General features: G+C 36.8%; 1 protein-coding gene across 1 annotated transcript in view; it reads left to right on the top strand.

Annotated features, from left to right (window-relative positions):
- The window catches only part of LOC311088290 (uncharacterized protein), a 24,649-nt gene extending 7,300 nt beyond the window's left edge, over positions 1–17,349 (top strand). Inside the window, exons 2-5 of the mRNA XM_084122181.1 lie at positions 9,982–10,070; positions 13,304–13,376; positions 13,557–13,728; positions 16,014–17,349. Coding sequence (XP_083978307.1) covers positions 13,316–13,376; positions 13,557–13,728; positions 16,014–16,266 — 486 coding nt within the window. The 5' untranslated portion in view covers positions 9,982–10,070; positions 13,304–13,315 and the 3' untranslated portion in view covers positions 16,267–17,349. The remainder of the gene's footprint in view (positions 1–9,981; positions 10,071–13,303; positions 13,377–13,556; positions 13,729–16,013) is intronic.

Below are 17,349 nucleotides of genomic sequence, written 5' to 3'. Positions count from 1 at the left end.
TTCTGCTGTAAAGTTGGGTATTTTAACATGGGGGAGATACAGATTTGACTCACTTCTGCATCCAGCCTCAAGCGGCCAGTCGATGAATTGCCGTTGAATTCACTTCCGTGTTGGTTTCAAAAGAGAGACAGGGAGGTTGCCGCTTGAATATATCATAAGAAAGAACAGAGCCTCTGTCAAAAAGAAAAAAATATATATTCTATAGCCTTATGCATTCTTTTTTTTAACAACACTTGACTGTGGGTAAGTTTCATAAAAAAAAGCAAAAAGAACAAAAAGTTGAGAAGATTCAAAACCTTTTTTCAAAGATTACAATGTCCACGAGTAATGCTTTTATCACTTGTTTCTGCTTCTTTATTGTCTGTGTTTTGGTCCGGAGATTCTCTACTCTTTCAGAAGTTGCATAATAGTGCCCCCTACTGTATAAAAGTGAAAATACAGAAAGCCAGAAAATTCCATCAATGGAGGCGAAGCGTTGTCTTATAAATGAGAGAAAAATTCTGTAAATCGCGGGAAAGCGTTGTCGCATAAATGACGGAAAATTGTGTCAATGGTGGGTAAGCGATGTCTCATAAATGACTGAAAATTCCGTCAATGGAATTGCATTTAAGAAAGCATTGTCTCATAAATAAGGAGAAAATTCGTCAATAGCGGGGAAGCATTTTCTCATAAATGAAAAGAAATCCGGCAATAGCGGGGAAGCGTTGTCTCCTAAATCATGGAAAATCCCGTCAATGGCAGGGAAGCATTGTCTCCTAAATGAGGGAACATTATGTCAATGGCGAGGAAAGAGTTAAAGTTGTTGTCATAAAAAATATGGCAGGGCCAATTCCCGGCCAATGGCAGGGAAGCGTTGTTTCATTAATAAGGGGAAAATTCTGTCAATGGCATGGAAGTGTTGTCTCATAATAAGGGGAAAATTCTGTCAATGGCGGGGAAGTGTTGTTTCATAAATATGGGGAAAATTCTGTCAATGGCAGGGAAGTGTTGTCTCATAAATAAGGGAAATTCTGTCAATGGCTGGGAAGTGTTGTTTCATAAATAAGGGGAAAATTCTGTCAGTGGCTGGGAAGTGTTGTTTCATAAATAAGGGGAAAATTCAGTCAATGACGGGGAAGCGTTGTTTCATAAATGAGGGAACATTACATCAATGGCGAGGAAATAGTTAAAGAAGTTGTCATAAAAAAATATTGTCTTAAAGAAATCTTTGAATAACTTCAAACTTTTAACTTTTTGAAAAACATAATTTGGATAATTTCTTGAAGAACGATGATGGAGGACAGATCGTTCAGGTGAAATCTGACATAAACGGGGGACAATATATCAATATTTCATGGATTTAACTCTTTTGTGGACAAAAAGTGTTGTTGGATGTTTCTCAATGGATGCTTGTCATGGACATTTTACCCAAGTGCGACGGATTGGATTCATCTCACGATCGCTATTTCATAACAAAGGTATAAATAACTGGTCACAATATTTCTGCCTCACCTTTGTTCGTTGTTTCTTCATCGTTGTATCTGATGAAGTTCAGTGCACTTAACACGAAGTTGTAACTTGATTGAACTTAAAACTTAAAGGCAGCAAATAAACTTGAAGAGGGTTGACATGTTTTACAATGTGTTTATTATAAAATATGCTTTGCTTCTGACACTTGTAGCAAAATGATTCATTTGTGCCTTAGGGCCAGTGAACATGATGGCAGGGCAAGTAAAAATGGAAACTACAGGCGTGACTGAGCCAGCAGAAAAAAAATCCTTATTGTTGAGACCTGCAACATGGTCCTAATGCAGATCCAGCCTGTGTGTTTGTTCAGAGGCTAATGGGATTACGCCTGCATTTCACTAAAATGGAAATGTTTTCATATAACCACTCCTGGAAATTTTTCCCATCGCAAATGGCTTGTGATTGTAGCATGTGTATGTTGCCTAGCAACTCCAGATGGATGTGCATTAGGTAAATACTTTTACGCCGTGTGAAAATTCAGAATGGTGCTGAAAGGTATTTTCACAGCATTTATAGGTGTCCATCTTTCAAGCGGTTGTCTCATTGAAGCAAATTTAACAGTGGAGCAGGAGAATGTTTCCATTGCTCACGCTGGACTGTAATTGAAAGGAACAGAGAAAAGGATCATCTGGCCTTGCTAACACCCAGGACGAAAACTTGGACTGATGAGATGAAAGAGGTGAGCAATGTTTTCCAGTTCCACTTTAATTGCGTTTTAAAATTAAAAGAAACAATAAGGCCCCGCTCTGTTCTGCTTTCCAAAGAAAGTACCGAACTGAACGTGGGGTAAATGTGGTCACCTTGGACGAAGAATGGACCTGGTCTCAACACAGCTGAGTTGGTTGCAAATCACAAAAGCAGTTTGGCAGAAAGGACAAGGCTGGTGTCACTCTTCAACCCTGGAGAATCCAGAATATATTCCAATACTTCAACAATTTAAGTGAGTCAAATCCAGATTAGGAGAAAACACTTGTTCACAATGTTTTCGCTGAGTTGTTAAGCTACCAGAATATACTCTCTCAGTGAGATCATTACTTCTTTGAAAACCTTAAACTTCAAGAGGGATAATTAAACAAACTAATAATAAGGAAATGGCTTAAAGTGTTATGCATCACTCACTAAAAATGTCCTAATTCATTATGAGCCTTTCATGTTGAGCTCTCATTAGTTTCAAGACATCACTCTCTCAGTCTGATTACTGACCGCTTCATGTCTACTGGAAATGAAAACTGGAAAGCAAGAAAATGGCAAGCTCCAATTAGATTCCTCAACAGCAACACAACTTTTGGCAGTATATTACCACACAGTCCATCAAAAATTGTTTTTAAAACTACCAGATTAATAGAATGAATACTTGTGAAGAAGAAATAATCACTGGATTTAATGTTTTGCATGAAATTGTGAAATTATCCATACTCACGAATAATTCTGCAGTGATGATTTATTTTTATAGGGCAACCCAGATGTTCGCATCATCCTGGATCTCTCGACAAAAATACGATTTTTCCATTGACTTTTTTGATTGATTATTGCAGAAAATAAGCTCTTTGGCCAACAGACGTTTATGATTCTCACACGTTTTGTTCATCAAGATATTCTTCACTAGCCTGGTTAAAACCAGATCATTATGGTCTGGCAAAGCTTCATTAATAACTCATTTCTAAAGGGGCATCACCAACGGACGTCGCTCAAATGCCTCTGGGCGCAATTGGATAGACCTAAAACCAATCAGAGCGATCGTCATCGTGTAAAGCCATATGCTGCATCCCAATTCGCCTAAGTTACACTACGCCATAAAAGTATGTACTCTTTTTGTGAAGAAAAGGTATTTACTTTTGAATGTGTAGCAAAAAAGTAGGCAAGCTTTGGGACATACTACTTCGTCATCTTTATCGGACGGATCTGTCGCGTGCATCCTGTCACGTAAACTGCCCTGTCAATCATCGTGTCACAGTTAAAATCCTCTATTAAATCGAATTTAATTTCCTACCATTTCGGAGAGAAATGTAGTAGCACGTTCATCTGCCAGTGGGTCTTTCATGGAGACTGTCCTCATGTGTTTGCAATTTGAATATAATAATGCATTTAAAAAGTTGATGCGCTTCACCAACGGACGTCGCTCAAATGCCTCTGGGCGCAATTGGATAGACCTAAAACCAATCAGAGCGATCGTCATCGTGTAAAGCCCGCCTCAACGTTTCTGATTGGTGCCGCGATTTTGACGGATTAGAAATGGGCTTGAATGAGCTCTTTGCCAGACTACTTGCAGAGCAAATCTAAATTTGCCGGAAGTTGTCTGGGTTTTCCCAGGCTAATTCTTCACAAATCAACAAAACTTTTATGAATTTTGAGACCTCAAACAATCGCCTGAAGTAAAAAGCTAAAGTTAGGCTATAAGGGAACAATACCATGGTCTCATCATTTTAGCATCACCAGCTTTAAGAACTATAAAAAGGTTCCTCTGGTGCGAAACCTCCTGTTGAGTTTTCGTTCCTTTCTCATGAGTTCCATTGGTTTCTGATTTTCTTGTTAGTTTCCATAGTTACTGATTATGTTTGTCACCTGTTTCTTGTTCAGTTGCTTGTGTATATATAGAGCTGTGTTGGCCTCCTTGGTTTGTTGGTTATTGTTCTTGTGTTAATGCAAGCTGTTATGCTGTCTTTTGTTTCTCCTGTGGATTCTTGTGAGATATTCAATTAAACTGCTATTTAAAAGGATCCCCTTCATTGCTTCCCTTATCTACACTGCTACGTAACAACTATTGAGTAAATTAGTTTTCCTGTTTGGCATGATGATGTTTAATGTCCTCGACAACCTCTGTGTGTCACCAGCAGTTGCAAGGAACACACAATGAAGATGAAGATCAGGGGCCTGTATCATGATTTTAGTTGAACAAACTCAGGGTTACAGGATTAGTTTTGAGTTGACTAAACCAAACCAATCCAACCAGGCTTTGTTGGTACCATGATGCTGATCATCAGGCACGTGCACACATAGACAAGAGGCTTGTTAAAATAAAGTAAATGCAATCTCCTCAGTCCTCCGAAGATCCCGAAAAAATGTCCGTTGGTGCTTCAGTGACTACTTCGCTCAGAGAACCTGTCAATCACAGCTGTCAGTCATGACGTTACACCACCGCATCACGTAACTAACTAAAAAACAACTTATTTTTGAAACAGACACTTGAACTTACATCAGCGTGATAAAAACGACAGCAAATGAAAGAAACCACCTTTGGAAAAAAAGATATTTGAAGTGTAATTTAATTGTTTAGTTGGTCTCACGTCCCGTTGAATAACATGGGGAGGCGGGGCTTATGACCTATACTAGGACCAGTCACCGGGGGGCGATCGAGATGTTTTGGCTTCACTTTTCAGGGCTTGTGCGGCATGCTTGATTTTAACTAGTTGACGCCTAATTTGCATACAGAACGTCCCCAGTAATGACTTACATCGAGAGTCTTTCCCCCTGAAATTTAGAAATCTAAATTGGTGAATTTAGAAGAAATCTACAGATGCAAACAGATGGAGGATACACTCTAAAAAATGTAGTAAATCTGAGTAACTGCATCTGGTACATTAATAAATAAAACTGAGTAGAAATAAGTTAACATTAAACATTAAAAATAACAATATTTATAAATTAACTTTTTATTTATGAGTAATTAATAAATTAGCAGATTTTGCTATCTGTAACAAAATAGCAGCAACAGCCCTCTTCAGTTTAGAGTGAATATTTGTGTTGATTTTAAAGTGTTATGTATTCTGATAACACCAAAATAATTAAAATGATGTAGTGCCTTGTGCAAAAATAAAAAAATTATTAGTAAAACACGCCCCTCTGCTTGATGCAGTTATTTAGGTTATTCTAAATATATACTTGAAACTAGTAGCATAGAAAATGTTTTCAAAACATGCACATTGCGGAATGGTTTCCTGTGCTGCTCTATAAACCTAGTGAATACTAAGTAGACCATGGTTTCTGTGTGAACTGATTAACTTTTTAAATTATTTTTTTTAAAAGGAAGTCAGAGTTGCGTTAATATATATACTTTTTTGTAAAAAAAAAAAAAAAAAAAAACGTAATTATGAGAAGTGCCCTTTATTTCACTTGAGCCCCTGCCCCTCAAAATTTCTGTGCATGTCCCTGCTGATCATCAACTTTCTCTGTCAACTCAGGCTGTGATCCTGAGTTTAGGAGTTTAGGTGTGACATCAGTAGCAAACAACCAATCACATGCTGAGAAAGAGTGAAACTGAGATTAATTTCTCGCTAGAGAAGCAGCGCGATTCACTACAGAATATTACGAGATAGAAAAATATAAAGAATTTAAACAAATTTACATAAATAATATCTAAATCATACAAAATTATTATTCTAAATATGCATTAAAAGCCGGACGATTTTGACTTTTAAAAATCATTTGCTGTGTAGTGATCTTGTGGAAACAGGTGGAGTGACTTTATCGCATCAGACATGTGTCACTTTGCTCACAGCTGATTGGTCCAAGTTCGGTTTGCAACCTCTTACCTGGAACATAAACAGCCCAGGTTAGCAGTGGAGCATAAGTTACTATGGCGATGAACACTGCTAAAAGCCAAACCACTTTCATGGTGCCTAAAACCCAGGGTTGGAGAAAACTAAACTGAAACATATCAGGCTAGCCAGGCTGGTGGCATGGTGGCTAAACCGGCTTCATGGTATAGGCCCCAGGTATAATGTCTTTAATAATCCACAGACAAGACAAGACAAGACAAGACAAGACAAGACAAGACAAGACAAGACAAGACAAGACAAGACAAGACAAGACAAGACAAGACAAGACAAGACAAGACAACCACTATGCGGAAACATGACCGGACAAACGAACACTGAGAAGACTGCAACTTAAATACAAAGCAAATGAGGGAAATAATGACAAACACATGTGATGATTAATGAATCTCCATAGTAACTAATACGTGGCGGGAAACTAAACAAAGGAACACATGTGACTGGAAATAACAAACTGAAAGTCTATGAAAATGAAACTAAGAAAAAAAAAAAATGTTCGTGACACTGTAGTCCAATTTAGCCACTTGTTAGCAACTGTCTTTTTCAAGACAATTTAAAGGAACAGTTCACCCAAAATTATTTCATTTATTCACCCTCAAGTTGTTCCAAACCTGTATGAAATTATTTTATTATTATATTATATATATATATAGAATATATATATATATATATATATATATATATATATATATAATATATAGACAATATATATTGAGTTTGTTTTAACTACAGACCTTATTTCAGGCATTTAACCAAAAGCCCATTCAAAACTAAAGGCTAAACTTGTTTGGATTTTAGCCTACAAAAATACATAATCTATCCAGCACTCTATTTTGCACATATTTCCAGTAATTTATTTAGTTTTCTGTACTAATGTATGCTGAGATTGCTGTGCCTTTGATTATGGTATCATCTATTTCAGATTTCCCTGCCATTAAACAGCATGTAAAAACAAAACTTAGTGATCGGAAAAATCTGCGAAGTAGACCAGACTTGTTTCAAGTCAAAACTCTGGATACTATGCCTTAAATAATGTAATTTCAAATATGAACCAAAGACATCCATCCTGACATATGTCAGACTCCAGCAGGCTTAACATTTCAATAGTGCGTTTAGGTTTCAGCATGCTGTCTAAGTCATGGATACGGCACTTACGTTTATTCTGCACTATGGGAGGCCTTGTATATGTTCCAATGTTGACATAACAGTATGTGGGAAATCTGCTGATGTTGTTAACATTGATCTAGGGTTCCTGGAGGTGATGCATTTATATAGAGTAAGGTCCAAAAGTCTGAGACCAATGCTAGAAATGCTTCTACTTTGCATTTACATCCATTTTCGTTGCAAATTATATTATGAGCATAGAAAGTTGACTGAAAATTTGAATTGATACAACAGAGATTCAAGTGGCATTCCTTGATGCAGTAGCAAGTGACGTTTTTCCACGAAACTCCCCAGCACATATGGCTATATTTAGCAGAGTAGCTTGACGGTTTCTCATGCAATGCCTTCTGAGGGCTCAAAGGTCACGCACATTCAACAGAGGTCTCCTGCTTTGCCCTACACAGATTGAGATTTCTCTGAATTCCCTGAATCTTTTCACAATATCATGTATGGTAGATGGTGAAAGACCTAAATTCTTTGCAATCTTGCATTTAGAAATGTGATTTTTGAATGATCTGACAATTTTCTCATGATATTTGGCACATCAGTGATGAGCAATGACCCATATTTACATGCAAAGACTGAGATGTTCGTTTTACACTCAATCCCGATCCCCTCACCTTACCAATTCACCTACTTAATGTGGACTGTTTCAAAAGAGTTCAACTTGGATATTCTATAAGCTTTTCACTTTCACTTTTATTTTGCCTTTTGTTTTTTGGAGCGTGTAGCAGCCATCAAAATCTAAATGTTTAAATTTGCAAAATACAATTCAGTGAACACATTGGAAATATTTTCTTTATACTTTTGTCAGTTAAATAAAGTTGAAAGAGAATTAACAAATCACAGATTCTTATTTTACAAAATTTCCCGACTTTTCTGGATTCGGGGTTGTATATCTGGGAACATCAATATAGAGCAAAACTGTTGTCATGGCCAAGACAAATGTGTGCATCAAAAATATTGCACTGAATACGAAATGTATGTTTTAGCCAATGTACATTGTAGTTCTTAACCGAACAGTGAAAGATAAGATTTTGTAACCAAGCGTGTAAAATAAGCTCTTTGAGTTATTAAATTCTGCCCTTTTTGAAAATATGTGCAATTTATTTTGTTTATTAAACGCGACGGAGTGCCAACTCCACTCTCGTTCTTCTGTTGTACAAACCCAAACCTCAACTTTGGAGAAGCATTAAAACTCAAACAAAACCCAGGAGTTATTAATGCTTTTTGGCCGGGCTTCAGACAGCCGTCTTGTTTTATGGTTAGAATTCGGGGAAATGATTTAATGGAAAAGGTTCAAGGCACTACCCGGCTGATTCAGCTTTCCTTTTTCCTCTGCTGTTTCACTTGCATACCTAATTCATGTTTACAAATGTTTCCCCTCCACAAGCACACACACACACACACACACACACACACACACACACACACACACACACACACACACACACACAAACAGATCCCCACTTTCCTTTTAGAGGTCAAGGAAAGGTCTCCCCTGCAGGAACTGATTTATGAAATGTGCATATGCTGCAAAATGGCATGGATGGGAAATGTGCTGTTATGAATCCCTGATCTTTTTTTCTTCTTCTTTTTCTTTTTTGTTGTGTGCCTGGCACCATTTTATCGTCATCTCTAGGATTATGCAGACCAACATGCACCATGACAGAACATCTGCATGATTATTCATAAAGATAACTTGCTTCATGACATGAATATGTGGCCAGTAGGAAGGGGATTCTGGGGAATATGTGCATGTCACACAACTCTTAAAGTCAACAGGACCTTCTTAACTTTCCAAATCACTTTCCTGGTCTTATTTCGAATGATAGGTGCATGATATTAATTATAATTTTGTCCCATGCAGGTCCTGGGAATTTGTATCAGATAAAATCAAGTCCTACAAATTTACTGTTTCACATAGAAAAACAACACTTTATGGAAGTAAAATGGGTTGGAAAGACATTTGAAGTTTAGTTTAAAAAAAAAAACATTCAGTAGCAAAAACTATTTTCTATTTATTTATTAGTATTTTATGTGCTTATTTTATTATCTCTACTTTTCTTTTATTATTTTCCCTCCTTTGCAAAGCTTAAGCAGTACTAAAATGTCTTTTTTAATTCTGACCTTAAAGTGGCTTGTTAAGTTTTTTTATACAACAATTATTTTATTTTATTTTATCCACTTAACAATATGTTAAGTATGTAATGTCAAAAATGCTGTTTAATATTGACTTCAAATTGATTTATCCATAGTTTATCATTCTATTATTCTTAGTTTTTACACAAAAATTATTTTATTTATCGTCATGCAATGCTTTAGCAATATGTATTAAAGTATGCCATGCCAAAAATGCTGTTGACTTTCAAATAAATGTTATTTCCCCTACATGTGATGATATAGCAATATGTAGGCTACTAAAATATGTCATGCCAATATAGCAAAATGAATCTGAAATTAATAGCCAGACTTGGTGTGAATGTTTATTGTGATCAGGCCTGGGACACACTGGAACGTGGATCACATGCCTGAGAACGAAAGGGAAGGACACACAGGAGCCTGGGAAAGGAAACAGACGTCCAGAGGCTTAGTGGCTGTCATTGCGAAAGCAAATTCCCACTCTAATTAACATCAAGAGTTTCAGTGACTGTGTACATGCACTCTCTCTCTCTCTCTCTCTCTCTCTCTCTCTCTCTCTCTCTCTCTCTCTCTCTCTCTCTCTCTCTCTCTCTCTCTCTCTTTCTCTCTCCATTAGTGTGGATCACAGCAGATCTCTGAAGATACTTGAATTTATCCTCCAGCATAAGTAGGTGATGTAATCTGAGACGCTGCTCCAAAGGCGAGGTAAGTGCAGATTTTAAAAGCTGGATTTGTATTGAAAAATATATATATATTAACAATAGTGGGTGGTGCTAAAGATCATGCAGAAAATGTCTACCTGTTAGTGATGTGGGAATGGCAAAGCGTTGGTCTTAACATTCGGACTATTATCCATGTTGTATAGCACACATCTCAAAAATTTAGCAATGAGATTACATAAGCACAAATGTTCTCCTGCTTCTCAGACGTTTCTCCGGGAAAAAAAGGACTTTAGTATTTTCAAGTGTCTCCTCTAAAGTCTCAAAAGAGATCTTGATGTCTCACATTTGCCAAAAAAACACTAAGTCTGCAATCAAAATGATCAAAGAATCAAAGATATTATTATAAACTCAAATTATTCTCATCAAATTCATCCAGTACCAAATCATTTGAATTGCACTGTCACAAATTGTATAGCTCTTTCCCAGCTAACAAAAATATGTTCTAAGAATGTTTTGCTAATGTTCTCATTAAGTTATAAAAGCATTATTTCTAAATGATCTCTGAACGTTTAAATGTCTTAAAAAAACGTTTTTGCAAAATGTTTATACAAACGTTAAAGGAATGGTTCACCCAAAAATTAAAATTCTGTCATAATTTACTCACCCTCAAGTGGTTCTAAATCTGTATAAGTTTCTTTGTTCTGATGAAGCCAAGCCATTTTGAAGAATGTTGTCAACCAAAGAGTTCCTGGTCCCCATTGACTTCCATAGTCAATGGGGCCCAGCAACTGTTGGGTTCTTCAAAATATCTCCTTTCCTGTTCAACAGAAGAAAGAAACACATACAGCTTTAGAACAACTGAAATTTTTATTTTTGGTTGAACTATCACTTTAAGGCAACATTCCATTTTTATCATTCTTCAAACATTACGGGAATGTTACTTTTGAGTGTTCTCTGAACATTCTGAAACAAGTAGTAACATTTTAAAAATGTTAGACGAACATCCAACTATACAATGTTTCAGAACAAAAACACTTTATGAACATGTATAAAGCAACATTTTTATGCTAACATTCGAGAACATTATTATAAATTTAAATAAACATTCTATTGATGTTATTAGTTTTTGCTTTGCATTTTTCGTGTATAGACGACAACGTTGTAAAAAAGATCCCTGTTCACACGGATCCCCGAAAATTAAAAACGCTGTATAATTCATGCCAGGCCAATAGTTGGCGATGTCACTTAGTAAAGAAACACTAAGCACCTATAGGGCCCTATCTTGCACCCAGCACAATTGACTTTGTACACCGACGCATGTTTCATTCCTATTTTGCACCCGCGCAAAGCGCGCTTTTCCCTCCACAAAAGCACGTCGCTAAACTAGGGAATGAACTTGCGCTCCCTGGGCGGTTCAGCGCAAAAATGGAGGCGTGTCCCGGCGCAAACAATCCCTGGTGCTATTTTACTGTTCCATAAAACAATTGAGCCACTGGCCAGAAAAAACCTAGTCTAAAGTCAGTGGCGCGTCGCGTCTCGCGCGTTGTTCATTATGCTATTTTAAGGGCGCATGCTTGACCATAATGTATAGCGTGCACAACGCGCATACACTTTGATTCTCTAATCTACACAGAAGCAGCAGTTTTCATTTTTGCAAATCATATTATTACAAACGATAGATAGATAGATAGATAGATAGATAGATAGATAGATAGATAGATAGATAGATAGATAGATAGATAGATAGATAGATAGATAGATAGATAGATAGATAGATAGATAGATAGATAGATAGATAGATAGATAGATAGATAGATAGATAGACAATTTATTATAAAAGCATACATCTAGCTTACACATTTACCCACATTATTATATGCCTGTTTAATTTGGGTGTGTTTCTCCATCCCCAATGTCACTTCTCTCTCTTTTACGGCCGTGACGAGAGCGTTGCTCTCCTCGGCTGTGAACCGCTCCTGGCGCGCGCCTGGCAAATCCGCCGTTATAATAGCAATACGCCAAGGAAAAAGCGTGTCTGCTCTTAAAGGGAATGTGAGATGACGCTCTGATTGGTTTATTTCACGTTATGCCCAAACCACACCTATGAATAATGAAGCTACTTCAGACCAACCCCTTTTAGATTTGCGCCGGGCGCAAGAGCCATTTATCCCGCCGGGAAAATAGCAACAGCGCCGAGACCCACCCACAAAGTTACTTGCGCTTTGCGCTTTGACACTTGCGTTTCAGATCGTTAAAATAGGGCCCATAGACTGAACATGTGATACGCATGCGCATGACGTCACTGTTTTCACTGTTTTTGTAGTTTACATGGAGACAATAACGGTATCGTTTTCAAAAACTTGCACTTTGAAATCCATTTTCAAAAGTTTGTGTTTTCAGACCCCCCAAAACACCATTGTAGTGTAAAACGCATAAAAATTTAGTTGAAAATAGTGTTGTGTAAATGATTTCTGAGCTTTCCTGTCAACAAATCCCCCCCTTTTTTATAGGAGAAACATCTGAGACAAAATACTTTAATGAAATTTAACAGAATCATTTTATTCCTAAATTTCCACCTTTGAAACATGTGTAACACTAATGAATCATTACTGTATTTGTTCTCCATTAAGTCTCACGAGTTATGAACGAGAAGTCTCTGAGCAATATTTTCCTTTGGGTTTGAGACTAACTTTCCAAAAGCCATTTGATATATTTGACTGTAATCTGAACCCTTGTTTTTGTAAATAAAAGGTCTTTCACACATGTTTCATAATGAAGGATGGTGGGTGTAAAACAAATGTGCAAAAGCTAACAAGTGCTTGCGGGAATAATGAGCCTTTTTGGAATATTTTGACACTGTTTGAGCCCAGCTGAGACACATGCTGGTGGAAAGATTGTTCCATTAAATCAGAGCCAAGAGAAAATGTGCATCTTGCCCATGTCAGTAAAAGTCAAGCATACTTAGAAGATATAAATCACCAAATGTGGGAGACTCATCAGAGGGGAACTCTAAACAAGAGCTCTGGAAACATGATAAAGTGAGCAAATGGACCGCAGCCATAACGATGTCAGCCCGAACAAAGAGACCACTTAAATATTGTGCTTTATGAGACCACCTCCTCCACCTCCTCAGCCTGCCGTGGCTTATATTTCTCATCAAGATAAAGAATATCCTTTGGGCCAGTTTCACGGATCTGTTTGAAAGGCATCGCGCCATTAATACAGGCATTGTTTGGACTGTTTGACGAAAACTCACAGGTTCTCTGCTTTTCCCAGAATTCTTCAGGGATGGAGAGAAGCAAGGCCTCTGTGATTTTTGCCCATTTCATCGTGTGTTTAGCGTTCGCAGGTAATCACAGCTGCCCTCTATGCCTTTGTCTCTTCTGTCTGGAGCAAGCAAATGCAATTAGTCCAAAGGAAATGGCCATTTACAGACATGAAATCATCCTTTGTAAATTATACGTCTTTTAGTGGCTGTAGAAATGGCTAATGTATCTTTTCTAATGCATCTTCTTTTACTTTGTCCCAGTCTTGGTGAAGGGAGCAGAAAGCATCTGGAGTCCGCCAGAAAGGTGCAGGGGTCTACCATGTGAAGAAGTAACCTTTGATGCTAAGGTTCATGAATCTTGTGTTCTGCCGTTCAATCAGAATATGGCAACCACTGACTACCAACTCAGTTGTCCCTGGCCAACCGCTAGAAGGTGAGATAGTTGATTGTTATATTGGCTTGACAGAAGCAGCTGTAACTTCTCCTAGAGCAGGGGTCCTGGAGGGACACAGCCCTGCAGAGTTTAGTTCCAAACCTGCTTCAACACATACCTGGGCTCCATCCGAATTCGCATACTTCCCTACTATACAGTAGGTGAAAAACAGTATGACAAAAGAAGCATGTTCGAATTCACAGTACTGAATTTAAAAAAAGTACCCGGATGACCTATTAATTGCGGTGAGATTTTGAAGTGTGCATACTATGGATGGACACTTTACTATCCCATGAGGCCACGGGAGAGGATTTGTGAATGGCAGTAAAGCAACATGACTGACTCTTGGTTGGCCACATGATAATGACAACATGGCGAATGTAGCCGAGTTACATTGATACTACACACACTCATACTATTTAGAATGTAATTTTTTAGCGGTCATTAAGTAATTACTTATTCGAAATAAGCCCCTACTCAAGAGAGTATGCGATTTCGGACGCAGCCCTGTAGTTTTCAAATTAGCTTGATCAGGTGTGTTTAATTAGGGTTGAAGCTAAACTCTGCAGGGCTGTGGCCCTTCAGGAACTGAGGGGCCGTTTACACGACACCGTTTTCATCTAAAAACGCAAAAAAATGTATGCGTTTTTGCCATTCATTTATACGAAAACAGCATTTTGAGGGCCTTGAAACACAAAGTTTTGAAAACAGGATTTAAAGTGCAAGTTTTTGAAAACGATAACGTTATCGTCTCTGTGTAAACTACAAAATCGCGAATTGGTGAAAACGGGGCCATCATACATATTATGTGTTCAGTATATAGTATATAATGTTACTTTACAAAGTAACATTGCCAACCACTGGCCTGGCAGCAGAATACAGCGTTTTTAGTCACTTTCGGGGATCCATAGGAATGGGGATCGTTTTGACAACATTGTCGTATGTACACGAAAAACGCAAAGCAAAAACATTTTTCGTTTTTTAAAATCGTTATCGTGTAAACGTACCCTGAGTTTTGTACCTGTGATCTAGAGCTTTCAAACAGGGTTATTATCTTTAACTAGTAAAAACATTTTTGTTAATTGAAATAAAATAAAATTACAAATATTCAATGAAATACTAAACATAAATTAGAAAGGTTGCCTTGGCTACTAACTGAAATAATTTAACTGAATTTTTGAAATAACTGATTTTTTTTTTTTTTTGCCTTGTTATTTAATTTTATTTATTTAATTTACATTTTATTTCATTATGTTATTTTATCTTTATTTTTGGTTTTTATATTTTATTTTATTGTTAAATCTTATTTAAATTTTATTGTATATTATTGTTTCTTTGTAATTCACATTTTATTGTATTCTTTTATCTCATTTTATTTTTAATATATTTTATTTCATTTATTATTTTTATCTTTTTATTTCATTTCATGCAATTTATTTATTTATAATTGTATTAATATTTTATCTAATTGTCTATCTATCTGTCAGTCCATGTGTCCGTCCATCCATTTTTGTCTCATTAGATAGATAATGGGACAAAAATAAAAAAAATTCCCGCAGTAGGGATTTGAATGACTCTCCTCAAAGAGAGTCTGCAGTCTAGAGTCATGGGAAAGTCAAGCCTTTCTGCTTCCCTTGGGGTCTTTGTAACATCAGATTTTTATGAACAGTAACGCCAAACCCAGAGGATGACTTTACACTCTTCGATCTTCACGACGGCCAGCCCATGTGGGTTGTCTTAAACCAAAATATTTAATCCAAGTAATTGCGTATCTCGATGAGCCAACAAATTACAGCGTACCTTCAACTTGACTTCTCTGTAGTGCCAGGGCTGTCGCTACAATTCAGGGGGCGCAGGACAACATTTTTATGGTTTGGCCCCTACTTTCTGCTAATGAATAGGTTATACGAGTGGTTCTCAACTGGTGGGTCATGACCTAAAAAAATGGGTACAGTTCTATACTGAGAAAACAATGCTTAAAGCAAGTAATAAAATGCAACTTATATAATGATATATAATATAATATAATATAATATAATATAATATAATATAATATACATATATATATATATATATATATAGTCCTCTCTATACTTAGTCATATATCAATTTGTGAAAGGGAGTAAACATTTCCCATATATTTTACTGGTGACATTAATTAACAGTGTATATTCATGCACTTCTTGGTACTATTAATACATTGTTAAATGAACATTGAAGAATGTTTTTAGGGCATTTTTGTTAGTTTCTCTGTAATTCACCTGCTGTTTCTTTTGGTCTCTCAGACACTACGTCGACCTGATGATGTGCATTGAGATTCTGGCTAACAACACATGCTGTACCCATACTTTCTACAGACACCACGTGTTGATGGAAATCCACAAGGTGTATTTTTCTCTGTGCTTTTATATGAAGGATCCAGGTGTGCCCATCCTGCTGCTGCTCATCGTCTCCTGCACCATCATCCCGCTCATAATTCCGTTCCTCTGCCAGTACTGCAAACTGCATGAGTATAGACTGGCAAACTACAATCAATGATCAGACAGAGTGTTACTTTTTAGAATGGATAATGTGAATGAATCAAAGTATTCTCAGATGTTTTGAAAGGCCTGACACTCACAATATATCTGCAATGATATTTAATGCACCATTTGATTGGCTATTAAGTCTCCTAATGACCACATTAGATTACATTTCTGCATTTGGCAGATGCTTTTATCTCTGAATCCATGACCTTGCTCTCCTGCTCTACTGTTCATGAGCTGCAGGAATGTTTTACTATCTATACTGTCATTCAAACATTTAGGCAAAAACGCAAAATTACAAATTAATTTGTGAAAGCGGTGACGGAATGCGCAACCGTGTTACGTGTTCAGTCTATAGCCGTGTAGTGTTTCTTTACAAAGTGACATCGCCAACTACTGTCCTGGCAGCATAATACAGTGTTTTTAGTTATTTTCATGGATCCGTGTGAATGTGGATCATTTTGACAAAGGAGTTGTCTCTGCGCAAAAAAAGCAAAGGAAAAACCTTTCCATTTTTAATGCAGTATTTTCATGTAAATGTACAATTATTCTCACCAAGAGTTCCTTTGTTTAACAGTAAAAACAGTGTTATTGTGAAATATTATTACAATTTTAAGTTTTCTATAGTCCTATGATAGGACAATATATAGTATACACGGTATACATAAGTTATAGTACAACAATACAGAATATACATACATATACTCAATGAACTGCATATTATACAATATACACTTAAGATACAAATGTATATATGTAAGGGATAATGTAGAGCGAGGCGGTTGTTGTAGCAAATACAACCCCGACAGGCTGATCTTGAATCAGCCTGAAGGGTTATTCGCTATAACAACCGCCTCGCTCTACATTATCCCACTTATTACATGGCTACCCACCAAATAAATCAATAATATGACATAAAATGTTGATTTAAAAAGGAGTTTATTGATTTAAAAAAAAAAAAAAATTGATCGATTGTATTGCTTCCGCTAAAGAAAATAGTCCATTCCGTCTCTACGGTTAGAATCCTGCGTCCATAGCAACGCTCTGTTTTTCATGGCAAATTGTGTTATACTTCGCAGCGGTCTGTTATAAATAA

Source organism: Abramis brama (genome assembly GCF_963993115.1).
Source record: "Abramis brama genome assembly, chromosome: 8".
Taxonomy (NCBI): Eukaryota; Metazoa; Chordata; class Actinopteri; order Cypriniformes; family Leuciscidae; genus Abramis; species Abramis brama.
This window is presented reverse-complemented; position numbering and strand designations above follow the sequence as displayed.